Source organism: Cicer arietinum, chromosome 6 (assembly GCF_000331145.2).
Source record: "Cicer arietinum cultivar CDC Frontier isolate Library 1 chromosome 6, Cicar.CDCFrontier_v2.0, whole genome shotgun sequence".
Lineage (NCBI taxonomy): Eukaryota > Viridiplantae > Streptophyta > Magnoliopsida > Fabales > Fabaceae > Cicer > Cicer arietinum.
Window position 1 is genome coordinate 2,827,935 of NC_021165.2, and position 19,159 is coordinate 2,847,093.

Sequence of the window (19,159 nt, forward strand, 5' to 3'; positions counted from 1 at the left end):
AATACTTACTTATATGTTATCTGAATTAAAAAAATATATTAACACATGAAAAAGAGATGAATAAATTAAAAATACATACATAAATATATTATAGTCAATGACAAGAGTCACTCACACAAGAAAATTAAAAATAAAATTAAAACAAAAAATTGAGAAGTAGAATCAAAATGAAAAAAATAATTATTTTAAATCAAAATTTTAATATAATATTTTAAAATTATATTTTAATGAAATACGATAACTACGTCATAAGATGTTTTCAACCGTATGATATTATTTATAAGTGTGTCGTTATATGATTTTGATTGAGTATAATGAATACAATAACAATTAAAATAATGATTATATAAAAAATTAATAATTTTTATAATATATTTTTATTTAATCTATAAAAACTAAAATAAAACATATATATTTAGGTGAGACATAAAATAACGCTTTATGTGCCTTTCCGGTGACCGCATTAACAATTTATTCCATCTAGGTTGGACCTGTGTGTCAAAAGGTGACGCGTGGCAGAAAGGTAATTAACAAAAAATGACGTGGCTGATGGGATGCGAGGTGGTGTAGCTAGGCGACATGGCAAGTGTTAACATGCGGCAATATGTGAATGGATGGTGTGACAAATGCTGTGGCATGCTTGCGTGATTCGTCTTCGACCTTGGACAAATATGTGGCAACGTGTGATAAAAAGTGGCGGTTGTGTCTAGATTCGGAAGTTGTATGAGGAGGAAGGCTGTGTAGCCGTACTTGGTGGTGATTCCACCATAGTTTAAAATATTTGGTTCTTTTGAACATGATGACATTGTCTACTTGTGTGAATTCAAAAATTTGAAGGTTTTTAGATTGACTCTTATTTAAAATTTCCTCTACTCTTATATTAATATTAACAATTTTTCATTCACAGTTCACTAAATTGATGCAATTTGATGTCAAAATAGATCATAATCAGTGAAGAAACATAAACTTTGTTAAAAAAAATGTGTATGGTAGTTCCTGTTTTTATATTAATATATATTTTTAAATAATTTTTTTTATAAATATATTTATACTAATTTAAAATAATGAACAATGTCTTCATTGTCAAAACTTTAAAAACACTAAACAATAAAAAAAAATTTAAAACGTTGAAGTTTTTTTCTTATTCTATATATATAAAAAATGTTTCTCTTTATCTATTCACAAACATCAGATTTTTTTCCTTAAAAAACTTGAAGACAATGTTGGTAATCACAACATCACTCTCTTGATACTTAGAGAACAAATTTTATAATACAATTTTCACCTCACTTCAAACTATTCCTCGTCGAAATATGAAATCAAATACCATTTTAAATGGTTTTCTCCGCGATTTCTACTAAGACATTAACATTGAATCGTCTTATAGAAATAATAGAAAATATAAAAAAAAAGTTGAAAGATGGGAATTTTTTGTTTTTGTTTTTTTATTTAGAGGTTTTTTAGTTTTCATTTTAGAATTTTTAAAGTGTTAGTGATGATATGTTAGTTATTTAAATGGGTGTTGTTGAAAATGAAATTGACATATTGAATTTTTTACTTTCTTCTACATTAAAAATAACAAGAAAAACGACTATGAAGATCTTCTTAGGATTATTTATTTTTAAATATAAAATTAACAATAACGATGTTGAAGTGGTTTGACAAAAAATAAACAAAATATGCACATATAATAGTGCTTTAAGTTACACTAAAACTAGTGGTATAATATAGAAGAATGATAGTTTCTCACTAAATGACACTATAAAATTATTGTATATTGTGTATATATATATCTATTGAATTATATAAATAAATAAAAAGTTAAATATATTTTTAGTTCTTATAAAATTTTATTTATAATCTTTATAAAAAAAATCACATTTTTAATTTTTAAAAAAATATTTTACATATTGTTTTAGTTAGTCTGTAATGGAACGAAATATTTTTTAAATTTTAAATTTTTAAAATATTTTTTATAAGGATGTTTAGAATATTATTAAGATTTCATCAACACAAATTTAAATTTTTGTAACTTAAGATCAATTAAATAAATTTTTTAAATGCCAACTATTTAATATAAAAATTCTTAATATATGAACTTAAAAATATTTTGAATTTATTTTTTGCGAAAATAATTTTTACAGTGTTGTAAACATATATATAAAACAATTATTAAAAAATATATGTTAATTTTGTAATATAGACTAAAATACTTACATTATAATTTTATTGGAATTAAAAATTTGATTTTTTTGTTTATCTAAACTAAAAATAAAGTTTTAAAAGATTAAAAACTTATTCATCCTTTGAATAAAATATTAAAATAATTACTAAATCAGCGTTTTCCCGAAACAGATTCATCATTATAAGTGAGCCCAAATTTAACGACGGATAGGCCCAAAATATGTAAGTAACAATAATAATAATAATAATAAAAAAACAAATTTATAATATGAACCGTACACGTGTAATGAATCGAAGTCGTTGAAGGTAACCCTATAAAATAAGTTTCATTCGCAAACCCTAGGGTTATCTCAGTGCAGCTCTTTCGCTCTTTCTCTTTGCTGCAGATCTCTCCGCCATTGTCAAGGTTAGTTGAGTACGATTCGGACTTTTGTTTATACAATTCTTTTTAGGGTTTTACTTTTATTCTTGTAATTCTTAATTTTATTTAGACGCTCACGAATTTTGTTCGTTATTTTCTTCTGCAGTTGTGAAAATGTTCACATCAAGGAAGAAAATCCACAAAGACAAGGATGTTGAGCCAACTGAGTTTGAAGAATCGGTTGGACAGGTTGTTCATTATGAATATTGCGAAGGTTGCGTATGCCAATTGATTGTTTTTTTTTTAAATAGAAAAATAATTATGTTTCAACTTTTGGGATTGTAGGCGTTGTTCGATTTGGAGAATACTAACCAGGAGCTTAAGAGTGATCTGAAAGATTTATACATTAATTCAGCAGTGTAAGGATGAACATTACATTACATGTTTTTTAGTAGGTTTATTAGTTTTCTGTATATCTCATGATTGACATTTTATGGTATTGATTGGCAGACAAGTTGATGTTTCTGGGAACCGCAAGGCTGTTGTTATTCATGTACCTTACAGGTTAAGGAAAGGTTTCCGAAAGATTCATGTTAGGCTTGTTAGGGAGCTGGAGAAGAAGTTTAGTGGGAAAGTAAGACTACTTTACCTTTTCAGCTATATATATTAGGTTAAATTTTTTTATCCTTGATGTTCATAATGTGTTAGTATTATATGTATTGATTTGTTTGGTTGAGTAATTTTGAAACTTTGTTGAAGTTCCTTGCCTTCGCCATTCAAGTGTAATTATGAAAGAGTCTAGTCTACAGTATCTGTCTCAGTACATATATGATGACCAAGTTTTGTGTTTAAACCTCGTGCTAATGCTAATGAAATGTCAAGTTTTAGACGTTAAAATTAGATATTGCTTCAGTGATGCTAGGGTTGAAGTTCTGTCAAAATTAATGTTGGGAGTTGAGGAGGTCGGTTTGTTTATTGTATGCTACTAACATATAGACTTGAATTCCTCTGTTCTTTGGCTGTGTACTTTGTCTCCCTTTTTTGATCCTACAAAGTATTGCATTTAGACTGCTTGTTGAAATTTGTAATATTCTTGACCCTTGTTTTGGTTGTCTTATGTTTTACTAAGCTGTTTGAATCTTATTAAACTTGTAGGATGTAATCCTGGTTGCCACCAGGAGGATATTGAGGCCACCAAAGAAGGGTTCTGCTGCTCAGCGTCCCCGAAGCCGTACTCTCACTGCTGTTCATGAAGCAATGCTTGAGGATGTCGTATTGCCTGCTGAGATTGTTGGAAAGCGTGTGAGGTATCGTGTTGATGGATCCAAGATCATGAAGGTAAAGCTACAATTTCTACTGTATAAAATGCTTCACTACTCTGTTAACTAACTTACATATATGACTATGTTCTAATCAAATAAGTTTTTGTGGAATTTGTTGTCATTTACTTGTGAAAGATTACAATTTTATTTACCTTTGTCCCAGATGATATTCATTTTTTCCCCAATTTACATTGTTTTCAGGTTTTATTGGACCCAAAGGAGCGAAACAACACTGAGTACAAGTTGGAGACTTTTGCTGCAGTGTACAGGAAGTTGTCTGGAAAAGATGTTGTGTTTGAGTATCCTGTCACAGAGGCCTAGATTTGCTTACATTGTTAGGTTTTTTTAATTGTTCCAAGAATTGAAAGTGGTGTATGTTCGATAGATAAATTTTTGCCTCACCGCTAGCCTTTTATGCTGGCATGCTGGATTTGTTTTTTATAATTCAAAGTACTTTGTTGTGGTTTCACCAACGTAGGATTTAAGTTTTATGCTTATAAGTTTAAGCTTTTATTATTAATCCTGAGCAGTTCTTGTTTTTTTGTATTATGTCTATTGGAAATACTTCTCAATGGGGTTTAAAGTCTTGGAGCTAAGTAAATTTTTATTTAAAGGGAATTTTGATTTGAAATAATTGAGTTATTGGCCAGAGGTTAGGAATAACCATCTGAAGGTTCAAGATAACACCCATTTACAAAATGGCATTGCAATTTAAATGTAACGAAGAATCTTAAGTAGAACAACAAGTAAACTAGTGAAGTTCCAATCTTTAAAAACCTTTAAAAATTGTAGGTGGGATTTTTTCATATGGATCCAACCTTTACTATTTTACATGTTAATAGTTATTTGCTAAGAGTTGAGATTTACTTAGACGACTAAATTTCAGAATGAAATTTGTGCATATGATTTTTAGACTTCATTTGGATTTAACTAAAAAATAATATTTCGTTTTTTATCTTCATGTTCATTTAGTTAATCATTTCTCTGTTAATCAATGTAACTCTTGAAATTTGACTTACACTTTGGGAGAGAAAAATGTTTGTGACTAACCATCAAAATTTAATACTTCTATTGATAAAGACTTTTTTATACTTATGTCTCTTGTCCTTAGGATATTTCCACAACTCCATTTGCAAATGTTTCTAGTGTTTGATAATTAGGTCTCTTTGTTCCTTTTGTTATTCGTGTCTTCTTTAAAATGTTTATACGGATAAAAAATATAGTAAGATTTTGCATCAAACTATAATAATTAAATTTCTTATTTAAGAAGATTTCTTTTGAATTTTCTTAAAAAGATCGAACTCTTCACAATACAATTTATTTCATAATTCATTTTTCTTTATATTATTAGCATTGCCTATTTCATTTGTTGGTACATTTACACTACAATTTCTTTTTGTAAATAACTGAAACAAATACGATAAAATGTTTCAAAAGGGATTTTTTAACAAAATATTTGATTTACTAAAAATATGAAATATATAAGCTCTATTGATTTAGTATACAGTTAGTTTTACGATGGATTTGATAAATATTACAGTAAAATAATGTGATTTGTCAATCCCACAACAAAATCAAGTATAGACTCGGTTAAAATACAATAATCAAATATATACTAGGTCAAAATACAATATGTGAATTATTTATGATTTAACTTTTTTTTTTCACTAGAAAATGTCTGTTATACTAATAATATTCTGATATATTATGAATGATTTTTTTCATCTTGTATTTAAAAATAAATAAATTATTTTGTAGTAAAATTTAATTAACTAGTACTTCCTTCCCACAATAAGTGATTAATTTGTAAAAAAAATTATTTCACTCTTTCAATTTTCAATATATACTTTCTTTAAATTATACTGATTAATTAATACTATTGATATAATTTTTAATACAATATATTTTATTATATATGTTATGACATTGATAATATATTAATGTCTTACAAAAATAATTTAATAAAAATAATATTAATTTAATTATAACGACACGGTGGAATTACGTTTTTTTAGTGGAGTTTAATTAATTAACTAGTAGAAAAATCAGCTTGAGGTTCAACTTCAATCTAAGCATACGGTGATGCAACTAGCTCACCAACCTAACAAACAAAATATAAGTTATTTACAATGCGTTGCCATATTTACCCTCACAAGAAACGAAAATGACACGGAATCCTCTGATCTGAATAACTGTGTGCCGAAGTCGCCATTGACAACGAATCCGAGAAGTTAGTGGCGTGGCGTGGCGGTGTTGCGTCGAAAGAGAAACGCACAGCGTCAGCATCAACATTTTCATAATTTGACAAGTAAAAATGATGACGTGTTCTCCCGAGACGATCAACATCGCTGCAAGAACTCAGAAACTTGATGTTGATAATCGAATTTCGCTGCGATTCTATTACAGGATCGCCGATAATATCCTCAAACAGGTATTTCAACTCAATTGATTTAACCGATAATTTTTTGTTTACATTTCATTTAGTTTTGTATATACAGGAAGATAAGAGGATGAATTGTTGACTTATATATTGCAATTTTGACTAATTAATAGATTATTGTTAATACTCATATATCATGAAATCAACTGTTACATTTGAATTTGTAGATGTGTAAGTGTTAGGTTATATTCATCAAACTTCACATTAGTTGGAGAAATTGAAAATATTAATTAAACATTTTACCTCTATATTTATGGTTTTGAGTATAGAAGCGTTTGATAGTAGGTTAGAGCTTAAATTATTTGACTGATAAACAAAATTAATCACACGGATTTCACTATATATAGTTTTCATGTTACTGTGTTTGGCTTTACTTTACAGTCATGTTATATATTCTGCAGCATCATGTAAGTGATAATTCAGTGTTAAACTCAACATGTTTCGTTCATCTACTTCTAGTTGGTTGTACCGACATTTCATATGTTGTTTCTTTGTTTCTGAATTTATTGTACTAATTATTATATCTAGAAACATTAATGTAGTAATGTTTCCGTTTAATAAAAAAACAAAATTTCTCTTTACATGCTTTGCATGGCCTCTCATCTCCAAATATTGGTTTTGATATTGCAGGCTGATATCTTTCGAGCAGAGAAAAATATTGTTGATCTATATATCATGCTCCTAAGATTTTCTAGGTAATACAAGATAGCATGTATCGTTATTTGACTCAAAATACTGTGTACTGTCTGTATTAAATTGGTTTTAAATTGGTGGAATTCATTCTATTTCATATCTTTGTCATCAAACTGAATTGAGGTTCTTTCCTCTTGATTGGTGTTAGTTTGGTTTCTGAGACAATACCACGTCACAGAGATTATAGAATATCTCCACAGAGCAAGAAAGAATTATTGAGAAAGGTTAACTTTCAAATCACTTCCTCAAATAATAACATGTTACATAGTCTTGGATGTAATAATCTGATGTATAGGTTCTTCTAATCATTATAGAAATTGTTAACTTCTGTGAATGAACTGGAGAAGTTGAAACCACTGGCACAACAGAAGATCAATGAGCTTAACAGCAGGAAATCATACCAACATAATGGGTGGGAAAAATTTCATTCAACTTATTCGATGGATATTTCTCCTGTGAAAAAGCAAACTATGCCTAGTTATGATCAAATAAAGGTAAACTTTATTAGAGAAATCAAATTGAAGATTGTAGCTAGTGAGTGATATTGTTTCCTTACAGTTATATCTATTCTTTTGGTTGAACATGCTTTGCTATTTCTAAGCTCTCCGCCTCCCCTGAAGAAGTTTTGTATAAATTGCATTCATATGATATTTTATACATGATCAGGCAGTCAGACAAACTGCAGGAGAGTCTGTTTACCGAGGATCAAGGGGCCAGCAGTTTCCTTATGTAAGGCCTGTGGAAGAGAACATGAAAAGACTGTAAGTGTGGGACTCTTCCTTCATATTGATTGGCCTTCTTATGGTGGTCAATTCTGCATGAATTAATCCATTTGCGTTCTCCACTTGCATGAAGTTATATGAAGGCTTTGCTAATCTGTTTGGTTATTTTTTGCTTCATATATCATATGAGGCTTCTCTGCTTATGGAAGTTGATAATGCTACATAGACATCTTTGCTCGATAACCCTTTTAACTATGTTTCTTATTGTAGATCTCTAACTCTCCCACCTCCAAAGGTAGAAACTCTATCCAGACATTCTATTCTAGGTCCAAATGGGCTTAAAGGGAAGTGGCAACCACCTACAAGTGATAAAGGGGTATGATAGTGTTTAGCTGTATCTTTCAATGCCTTTAAAAGATCCTCCTCCTGAGTTCTGACTGTTTTCTCTGGATGTAGGTTAGGTATCCAACTATCATAGATCTGTCTCCTGTTGAAATTCCAAGGTTGTGGCCTATTTTAAGTTTATTTACTACTAATTTCTTTTGTTGGCCTTCTAGTCATTTTAGGAAAAAAGTGATGTTCATCTCATCCCAACCTTTCCCAAAAATTGCACCTCATTTGAAGATTTTTTAAAAGAATATTTACTGTTAAAGTTTTGAGGTCTGTTGTAGTACATGATGCACCTTTCAGCTGGTTTATCTATTTACTTATATATATAGTAATTTCATCTCTCCTGTTGGACTCTCTATTGGAACTAACAGCCTTCGTCTATCCTTGGAAGATGGATCTCTGGATAAAAAAGATAATAGCATTTCAGAACACAATAGAGAAAATTTAGAATCAATCCTTACCCAGAGTGAGGATTGCCAGGTCCAACATGCTGATGAAGCTCCTTCGCTTATATCTTTTGAAGAAACAGAAGCCTCTGCTCCTTTAAAAGTTATCAGACAGCCTTCTCCTCCACCTGTACTTGCTGAAGTACAAGATTTGATTCCTACCGTATCACCTCATGTTGATGAGGAAGGATGTAAAACAGTGACTCCATTGTCAGATAGTTTTGCCCGTGCCGAGTCTCCTCTGCAATTACACATTGTGAGTCAAAAAACATTTTATCATTAATTTTTGATGCAAGCTTCTTTTAGGTTCATTTCTGGGGAGGAATAGCTCAGTTCATTTTGAGTATTTAGTTTCTTTGCTTACATACTTACCATTCCCAAAATCTTAGTTGTTGAGAAAAGTATGACCCTATTCTCTCTTGTCCTGATAATTGTTTCTTTTTGCAGTCAACTGCAATGATGGGGAGTTTTATGAAGCTTGCCAAGTCTAACACTGACAAAAATTTAGAGACTTGTGGTATCCTTGCAGGCTCGCTTGTAAGTGTTGTTTACATTTTTTTTTTGTCTTAAGTAATCAGCAAGAATAGCTAGAAGACCAGTTGGAACGCCTGTAGAATTCTCTTTCCATTAAAAAAGATTTGACAGTGTGCATTATGTACTTGTCTAGAAACAAAAGTTAACCCATTGTTGGAATTGCTGCAACAAAAAAGACATTTGAACATTTCGTCTAATGTCCATAGCTACATTTTTTGGACTTTCTCTCGTTCATGTATGTTTTTGTGCATGAGTTTGCTATGTGTCTGTTGTTTTTATGTACTAGGTTTTAAAAATTTCACCAATGTGTTTTATCCTTGGATCCATCTCTCCCAGCGCATACTTCAACTGTGAGATATTGATTGTTGTTTTTTCATAATCAACTGAATTGCAGAAAAACAGAAAATTTTATATTACAGCTCTAATAATCCCCAAGCAGGAGTCAACATCAAGTTCTGTAAGAACTCATTATTATAAATCTCTCGACTAATATCCATTATGATTATTTGCTCTAAAAATGTTACATTTTTTTTTTTACTTCGTGAGAAGTGTCAAGCTACAAATGAAGAGGAAATATTTGAAGCACAGGATAAGCGATCTCTTTTTCCCCTTGGCTGGATCCATGTGAGTTCTCAGTTTTCTGTCTGTGGGCACTGGTAATAGCTTGTTGAGTTTTTTAAACCTTTTGATACTATTTGTCGGGATAAATTATCTACTGGACCATATTCATAGGGATTTATCTCAGTGAGTAACTCACTTTTGACAGTAAAGTAAGATACCTCATGCGTTGATGAGAAAATTAACTGTTGATATTACATGTGCATGCATATTAAATCATGGATGTTATCGACCATTGATTTTCTCATTAATGATTGAGATTTTCTCATTAATGATTGAGATTTTCTCATTTTATAAGAGGCAAATCCATTTATAGGTCATATACATCATTCTATATCTGAGATTTCTAATAAACAAAGTCCACGTCACATTAAGGAGATACTGACACTGGTGGTGGTAACTATAATAATACTGTATATATGGCACCCTCCCTATTTTCTTTACTTTCTTAAGTTCATTTTTTCTTCACCTTACCTTGGTTTTTCAAAGTATCTGCCAATGTCAATACTATTCTTTTCTTTGTAGTTTTATAGTTCTGTTTCAACGCAACAGATAGTTGGCCTCTAAATTTGTAAGTTTTGTTTTTAACTACAGAATTTGTTGATATGTAAATGACAACAACAACAATCACCACCATAGCCTTTTCACACTTGGTGGGGTTGGGTACATGAATAAAAAATAATGTCCTATAATGAAATCGTCCTTAATTAAAAACTCAGAATGGACTAAGCTTTTTGGTTCATGATTGGTGGGATTGCTTCTGCTATTAATTGAGTGACACAAGTAATTTGGAGGAGAGTATATTGGATGTCATTATATCATAAAAAATTTAGAAAATTTCATTCAATGCAAAGTCCTATCGCCGCCATACGTCTATGTTAATTTTTGCCAATATGGCTGTCATTATATGTTTCAAAAATGGCTGAGATAACACTAGTAATATACTGGACGAAGAATGTTTATAAATCAGATTATGAGCTCTTGGTCTTCCCACATCCGAGAAAAGCAAAGAAAATGGAATTTGAAAAGAAAGTAGACTTGGTAGAATCTAGTAACAAGGGGGCTGGAAAGATAAGAAAATAAAAAATGTCAAACAATTAGTTATTCAGACCTATCCTTAAAAGGACATGGCATGGATGTTCAAGTGATTGTGACACAGAGGGCCATTCCGTGTCCTGGTTATAATGGTGAATTATAATCTGTGAGAACAACAATGGGAGAGTTTTGGTTTAGGAATGCTAAATTACCTGTGACAAACCTTGTGCACGTTGGTTGCAACCTCCCCGTGGTGGCTTTAAAATTGTTTGCTTAGCCTTAAATGGAGCAGAAAAGGTGAAGAAAATGAAATATGAAAAGAAAGAGGACTTAATCTGGTTACAAGGCGGCTGGAAAGAAAAGAAAATAAAAAGGTAAAACAATTAGTTATTTCAGGCCTATCTTTCAAAGAATATGGCATGGAAGTTCAAGCGATTGTGACAGAGAGCAATTCTTGGTTATACTTGTGGATTATATTCTGTGAGAACAACAATGGGAGAGTTTTGGTTTAGGAATGATAAAGTACTTGTGACCAACCTTGTGCACATTGGTCGCAACCTCCCCGTGGTGGCCTTAAAATTGTTTGCTTCAATGGAGCAGTTTGAACTTCTGTGTCATTTGTGTTTGGAGGGTATGGATTGGGGTTCTGATTTTTTTATTTTCTATTTCCCAACTTCCAAAAACAAATCTAAGAAATAATGTCATGTAGAGTCAATTTTTTGGTTGTCACTCTAGTTAATATTAGAAATACACTGTTTTCAACACCCTATTATTGGGTAATTCCCTCATTATTAAAGAGTGGATCAATGTTATTCAGTGGGACTCACAAGGTTTCCTGAAATAATAAATGGTTTTGAAAAGAAAATGGAAGTGTGTTTTACTTGTTAGCATTCCTTTGTTTCATTTGTATCATATCCAAATTTCTTATTTTTACTTTGCTATTCTTCACATGTTCATGCTGCAACACTGACGTAGGTAATTCTGAATTGCAGACACATCCTACACAATCTTGTTTCATGTCATCAATTGATGTACACACCCATTACTCATATCAGGTGCGTCCAAGAGAGGTTTCTTAAATTCTAGCTGAGATTATTATTCATTGATGTTGTTGGCCATAGACTTTGAGATGTATTTATGATATTGGCTATGAGCATGAGGAATTGGCAGAAGACAAGAGATTATGTACTGCTGATGTTGTTACTCAATATATCAAATTTCTAGCACTGCTTTATGAATTGTTGACCTACATCTAGTTATTCTAGTATTCAGTTTACAATCTTTATTTATTTGTCAAACACATAGTTGAGAGTATAATAGTCAATCTAGAAGTTTAAACTATATCTGAAATTCCATTTATTCCGTAAAAAAAAAAAGAAAGAAATTCCATTTCTTCAATGTACCTCGCAATATGATCAATCTGTTAAAATTTGGTGGTTTAGCTTAAATTTGTTTTTCTCTCGTTTCTGTCATGCACTTGAGGGATGTCAGAATCAAGCTAATTAGTTTTGGTATTTCCTTGCATTTGACTCTGTATCATATGTGAATGCTTGTCTCTAGATTATGCTGCCAGAAGCTGTTGCAATAGTCATGGCACCAACAGACAGTTCAAGGTAAACTTCATGTCTCAAATGTGTCTTTCTTGATACGGGGAAATAAGAGAAGCATATTCATACCATATATAAGTTGGCGAGATTAAATACTAATCAAATGAGACTGCTTTAAGACTATTCAGTAATGGCCATAGATGCTAGTCGGTTGATATTTTGTTTATAATAATCACATTAGTTTGAATCCTAGGACTCCTCATTAGCAAGTGATGTGTAGCCTTGCTGTAATAATGCTGGTGGCTTGCCTTAATTAGCATTGGAATGGGGAGAGCCTGCCCTCGTCCTGTACTTTTATGTACCAAAAAGAAAAGAAGGAAATTGACCGCTAATAATGTACAAAGCTCAAAAAAATATATGATAAATCTAGGCAAACTAGTAAAATCCTTTACAGAATAATTGTAACCCATATAGGAATGTTCGAAGAACTCTGATTCTATCATAAACTCTTAAATCTTTTAATATAATCCTTTTCAGAAATAAACTCTGACATTCACTATGGAAGAAAATAAAAAAAATTAATATAAAAACATTACTATAATGGCTCACCTCTTTGATCTCCTCCTCCTACATTAGCACATTTACTACAACTCTCACCCTACTAAAAATAAATTAGCCAGAATACTCTCAGATATACATGTAAAGAATGTGCTGAATTTGGGTGCTGAAAGATTGTCTATTTTGAAATAACTTGTGTCTATTTACATGTACCAGAACCCATGGTATTTTTCGGTTGACAACCCCCGGTGGCATGTCAGTCATTAGAAAATGCCAGCAACGTGGTTTTCATCCACATGATCAGCCTCCAGATGGTGGTCCCATTTACGATACATGTAAAGACGTTTACTTGAACCCTGATTTAAAATTTGATGTCATTGATCTTCGATGATAAATTTTGTTTCTAGATGGGTAAGAATTGTCTATATTACCATACTTTCTAAGATATATAGGTTTTACCATTTATCCAGCCATGGACATCATAATGTATGTCATGTCGGCTGTATTTGTAAAAGAAGAAATGTTGACTGTTTATTCTTGGTTTCTACAGCTCTACTTATTTTGTAATTATTCACCAATGGCCTGTTTGCCATTGTTCTGTTCTGTATTGCATCCATGAGACTGGTCAAATTCTAAGCTTCATGTGCAGATATTTATGATTATTGCCTTGCGGCGAGCTCTATAAGTATAAAGTGCCGTAACCGTGATAGTTGCAAAATAATTGTTCAAAAAAATGTCACTTTTTGTTTCTAATGTACTATTTCTTTTATTGTACCTTCCAATTAATATTTTAATATTTTGTGCATCACTTATTTTTATCCTCCACTTTACATTTATAATAAAGAGAATACATCAATGGTTGGTACAGATAATTTAGTAAAATTACAATTTTTTTTATCTATCATTTTTTAATAATCTTTATAAAATTATCAAATACATAGTTCTTCGTGGAGTAGAAGTAGTAGTATCAAACTTGTTAAAATAACAACATATATCATAAAAGAAACTCAAGTTCTTCTAAATACTTGTGTGATACTCACTAAACAAAATTAACTCAAAACACATCTATATTTATATTTCAGACGTGATTTTAATTCGATCCATTCAAATAAAAATCAATTTTTAAACTAGTTCTCTCTTTTTTGACAACAGTGTTTTTAAGTGTCAGCTAAGATATAATAGTTAAATAAAAAAATTAAAGAAAACATAAACGTTACATACTAAATAGAAGTCAAATATAATTTTGAATGATTAAAATTGTAAAAGACAGAGTTCAATAATGAGGTTGGGCGGTGACAATTTTGGTTCATATTTGAGAAAGCTGTTCCCTTAAAATAAATATCACAATAAAATGTGAATATTTATCATGTTTCATAATTGCAGTAACTTACATGGATGTAGGTGAAGCTACCCTCAAATTAACTAAAAAAACTAGCGTGAAATATGTATCATCTCGGGTAACTTGAAAAGACTAGTCAGTGCTAGCTAGTGTTTAAAATCGTCTAGAAATTTCAAAACAAACTTATTATTGTAAATGACTTAAAAAATGCTTGACTTAAATTAGATTATATCATTTGTGATGGAGAAATATACAATAGTCAATGAGCGGTGGTAGTTACATTGGTTGCTGATGTACGTAGACTAATGAAATTAATCTTGATATATATTTATAACGGTGGTGGCAACAATTATAATAAAAAAAAATGCTAATATATAGTTTATTTCAACTAAGGTGGTGATTGTGTATTAGTTGAGTCATTCATAGTTCAAATCTAAAATAACGACAAAAGTAAAAATAGTTGCCGTAATATTAATAGAGGATTGGGTGTCTTCAATTTCTCCTCCTGTGTGAAATTTCAATAGTTTGGTTTAGTAATAAAAAATATTATATTAGATGCGATTGATTTTTCCTTTGTAACCAAAGAGAGGAAGGTGACTCTAAATTTTCTTTATAAAAAAATTTCCTCTTGGTGAATCAAACTATAGATAGAAACACTCTTCGTCAATAGTCGATTTCCTACATTGAAAACCTATTTCGTAACACACGAACAATGTATCTTCACCAATATAATTGAACCATCCTATACGATCTATTTTTGTTGTTGTAGTCATGTGTATTTCTTCTCTATGGGTCCACATAAGCAATCACAAACAAGTTTCTCACACACAAATTAAGTTTCTTGGGCAGATTATGGATTTGGTTACATACTTTGGTACCTCAAACAATGTTTTCTGGTAATGCCAAACCTGCTTTGTGGGGGCCCAAGCTGGGCAATTGTATTGAATGTTTGAAATGAGGACAATTTTGTAATCACAGGATCCAGGTTAAGTCATTTTTCTCCTACATTGAGATACACACACATATGGCAAGCTGTGAAATGAGTTATATGTGTCTTGGTTAAAAAGGAGGAAATAGAAGTTATGTGTAGGGGGGGGGGGTCCTTCCTCAAAGGAGACCCCAGCTTCCCACGCTAGACATGAATCTTAAACTTGTGTTCTTGTCAATTTGTCTTTTACATTACAAGGAAGGCTTCAATATTTCCAATTCCTAACTAATTATTACTACAATTTACATGTCACAACCAAGTGTTGGAATAGGCTCTTTTGTTTTGGTGTGACCTATTTTACTACCATTTTTATCTTTAACAATTTTTTTTAAAAACTATTTAGTCACATTTTTCACTTTTGTAACTTGCACAAAGGTTATTTTTTGACATAAAAAATTAAAACAAATTATATAAAGAAATACTACAAATTTATGAACACACTATCGTAAAAAAAAAACACAATAGTGGTGGATGTGAATGACTTGATTTTCAAGCATGTACTGAATTATTACCACTATGTTAAAATTATGCACCATATATATTTTTCCTTCTAAAGTTTTAACACTCTAATTGGTTTCGATGAGCCTAATCCACATCACAAGTCATATGTTTGTTTTCTCCATGATAAAGAAGTATAAAGTCAATATCATTGATCAATTTGACCAAGTTATATGGACGATGGATAACACAATTTTCGTGTCAAAGTAAAATAAGTGAGACATTTTTCGACATAAGAATTAAGAGTTTTTAAAATATTATAAAATTTATAAAAATAAATAATTCATCTTCTTGTAACAACTTGAGTCTTAGAGAGTTGGTCGTTGACATCATGATATTGAATTAGTCTCCACCTAACCCCTGTGATTTATAAATTACTATACGTAGATTGCTACTTCATCGGCATGTTAAAGTTTTCTAAACTGCAATAAAAATATTTAATGGAGACAGAGAAGTGGTTTGATTTTGATCGCACCATTTTTGCCCCACTAAATTTAATTGGCGGGTATCTTTCATTTCATCAGCTTCATTTTTTAATTATAAGATACGATATCTAACTTTTTAAGATATTGAATTAATAAACCTTGTTTTAATTACAAAAAATATCTATAAGGAATCCAATTCGACAGTGCTTCAATTAATCATCCAGATATTTTTTATTGATGCCATTAAGAAGTTTATTGGTGGGGAAATGAGGATGACTACTGCAATAATTAGATTTTTATTTTATTTTTATAGATAAATAGTTAAATAGAAGATATAATTTTACGAAAAATCGACAACTTTTAAATAATTATTAGATACAACACACCATAATTTTTTAAAGTGGAAAATCAAATAATTTTTTTTTTATAGTAATTAATAGGTACACAATATTTCTAATAATACTAGGAAATCAACAATCAACATAATAGTCATCATCAATAATTAAAAATATAATAAACAAAAATAGATATTCTAAAGTAACTACCAAAAAAACTAATTACAATGTGTATCAAAAAATACTATTTCAAAACTAAAAATAATATTTAAATTATAAAAAAAAAAACAAGTTTCCTACGCATCTATTACAAATGATAATATAATGGAGAAAAATGAACAAATACTAAGGACAGAAAAACATTAACCCTTAATTCCCTTGTTATTACAAATTGAACCCATTCACCGAATACTAATACACACTTTTTATTTAAAATAATTTTTATATACTTTTAACATCTTTCTTGACTTAATCAATTATGATTTTATCAAATTTATTACTTTTTTAAAGTTTATTATAATCACAAAAGTTGTAATTTATGTGAAGAACCAAATGAAAAACACAACGAAATACACCTAAGATTTTTTCATAATAAAATTAGGTGTAAATAATAAATTTCACTTAAGAGTCAACACTCAACAATTATCATTCTCAGGTATAGTTAGGAAACAAAAAGTAGCTAAACCAATATATAAATATTTATTTATTTGACCTTGCTCTTCATCATGTAAATGATTATCTTTTATATTAATATTTGAGACGAGATAACGATCTTCTTTACCTTAAATATGAATTTAATAATTATGCACTATTAATATATAAAAAAAAAAAATTCCTGACAGACAAAATAAATTGTAGATTAAATAGTTATTTGATAATGAAAATTATAATTATCTAAATTATACATAAATTATATGGTGGAATAGGTGAAAAATCTTCATCAGTGGTTAGGATGAAAACCCCCAAAGTCCATATATAAGTTATATAAAACAAGTCTTATATTAGACCAACATATTCTTCCTTTCGCAGAATTAGATCATGGTTTTCATTAACATAGCTTCAAATCTAATCTTGAATTGAACATGCTCTTTTACAATTTCTAAATTGTTAGAGATACCATTTTCTCTATTCAAGTCATATTCCATCTTCCTTTTTTTTTTTGTTTGTTTTTGTTTTTGTTTTTGTTTTTTATTTGTTTCTAGTACTTTCCAACAACAATAAACAAAAAATCCTTTTGTACCTCCTTTTTAATGATCAACATTAAATCTCCTTTGATATTTCCAATTTTTTCATAAGATGTCTCCCCTTCAAAAAACTTGAATATAAATAGTATCATTAGTATTACTATTCCTTCGTTTGAACCTTCGATTTTCTTCTTATTCTTAACTCTTGAGTCTGTGTCTATGTCAGTATTTGTGCTATTATGTGTTCCGAACCAGATTCTCCTCGTTTCTCTTTCTCTTATGATCTCTCTGAGTCTCAGCAAAAAGTTTCAACAATGAAACATGATGTTTCTTGTAGAGACACAAATGTTGAGTTTGAATTCAGCACTAGCAGAAGCATTGAGTTTGAAACATCTTGTGCTGATGAACTTTTCTCTAACGGAGTAATACTTCCCATGCAGATAAATCAAGACAAGAAAAACAACACCACAAAATCTCAAAATACAAAACTTCCACCTCGTCCATGTTCTACTAAAATAAAGAAAGAGAACATCATCAAAGAAGTTCAAGAAATTACAAATACTCAAACTAATTCTTTTTGGGGATTCAAAAGAAGCAAGAGTCTCAATTGTAATGATACAAAGAAAAGTTTTACATGTTTTTCGCCTCCTTTGTCGCGAAGCAATTCGACCGGTTCATCGCCGAATCTAAAGAGAATGAATTCAAATAGACAACAATATTATTCATCATCATGTTCTGTCTTAAATTTGTATCCTGTGCAAAAGTGTTGTTCAGGTAAGAGTTATGTAAATGGTTTTAGGATTAGTCCTGTTTTGAATATACCAAATCCTTCTTGCTTTTCTAAAGGAAGTGTAAGTTTATTTGGGTTTGGTTCATTTTTAGGTGTTGGAAAGGGTAAAAAGAATAATAAATATTGATTTGTTCAAATGATACTACTATAGAGAATGTGATGGATTATGGTTAATCCTGGTTTGTCAAAATCTTTGTTGTTTATACTTATCAAACTAGAAAGGTCAATGAAGTTGATTATTATTATTATTTTTGGATAAATAAATTTTTACTATTAATAATAATGTCTAGTGAAATGTAGCTTTGACCCATTATTTCCAGTTGTCACAGTCCACATTGTAATATATTATCATTATGATTATGGCCACAAAACAAACCATGTATTTTTATCTTTTCAAATACAAAGGTAAAATGATCACCTTTTACCAATATAAAAAGAATTCCTTTATCACCATTGGCAAAGAGTTTGAACCAAATAGCAAAATCAGTCAAAAGAAAGTTGGAAAAATGCAGAAAAGAAGCATTGGTTGTCATGTGGCGAGTCTCTCAAAACAAGTTAATAGGTAGTGCACCATGAAACTTATATTAGTAGCTCTAGTTTTATACTTTATAGATAAAGAACAATTTTCTATTTATAGGCTTGGATACTATGTCCCTTTTGATTTCCTAATTGTGCCTTGGATACCATATCACACATTAAAACAACTGGGGTGCCTCCAAAACATACCCCCAACTTAATAGGAGCATTTGA

General features: G+C 30.3%; 3 protein-coding genes across 7 annotated transcripts; all 3 read left to right on the plus strand.

The window, feature by feature from the left end:
* Positions 1–2,456: 2,456 nt before the first annotated feature.
* On the plus strand, positions 2,457–4,387 carry LOC101512652 (small ribosomal subunit protein eS7). 2 transcript variants are annotated; one of them, XM_004503348.4, is made up of 6 exons: positions 2,457–2,590; positions 2,712–2,794; positions 2,891–2,964; positions 3,056–3,179; positions 3,701–3,883; positions 4,069–4,387. In XM_004503348.4, exons 2-6 carry the CDS (start codon positions 2,720–2,722, stop codon positions 4,186–4,188), a joined length of 576 nt encoding a protein of 191 aa, XP_004503405.1. In that variant the 5' UTR covers positions 2,457–2,590; positions 2,712–2,719; the 3' UTR covers positions 4,189–4,387. The 2 variants fall into 2 exon arrangements, with proteins under 2 accessions (XP_004503405.1, XP_027191192.1); XM_027335391.2 differs by having other exon boundaries at positions 2,532–2,599.
* Positions 4,388–5,942: 1,555 nt separating this feature from the next.
* On the plus strand, positions 5,943–13,624 carry LOC101513183 (AMSH-like ubiquitin thioesterase 1). Of its 4 annotated transcripts, XM_004503350.4 has the most exons (14): positions 5,943–6,298; positions 6,938–7,002; positions 7,149–7,224; positions 7,315–7,494; positions 7,667–7,761; positions 7,993–8,098; positions 8,179–8,225; positions 8,484–8,814; positions 9,006–9,095; positions 9,487–9,549; positions 9,642–9,716; positions 11,738–11,800; positions 12,306–12,358; positions 13,067–13,624. In XM_004503350.4, exons 1-14 carry the CDS (start codon positions 6,182–6,184, stop codon positions 13,239–13,241), a joined length of 1,536 nt encoding a protein of 511 aa, XP_004503407.1. In that variant the 5' UTR covers positions 5,943–6,181; the 3' UTR covers positions 13,242–13,624. The 4 variants fall into 4 exon arrangements, 3 of the variants coding, with proteins under 3 accessions (XP_004503407.1, XP_073226366.1, XP_073226367.1); XR_003473224.2 differs by lacking the exon at positions 13,067–13,624 and having other exon boundaries at positions 9,642–9,748; positions 12,306–12,364; XM_073370265.1 differs by lacking the exon at positions 9,487–9,549.
* A 4,234-nt stretch (positions 13,625–17,858) lies between these two features.
* On the plus strand, positions 17,859–18,536 carry LOC101513508 (uncharacterized). Its single transcript, XM_004503351.4, has one exon. The coding sequence runs from the start codon at positions 17,859–17,861 to the stop codon at positions 18,534–18,536; it is 678 nt and encodes a 225-aa protein (XP_004503408.1).
* The last annotated feature ends 623 nt before the right edge of the window (positions 18,537–19,159 follow it).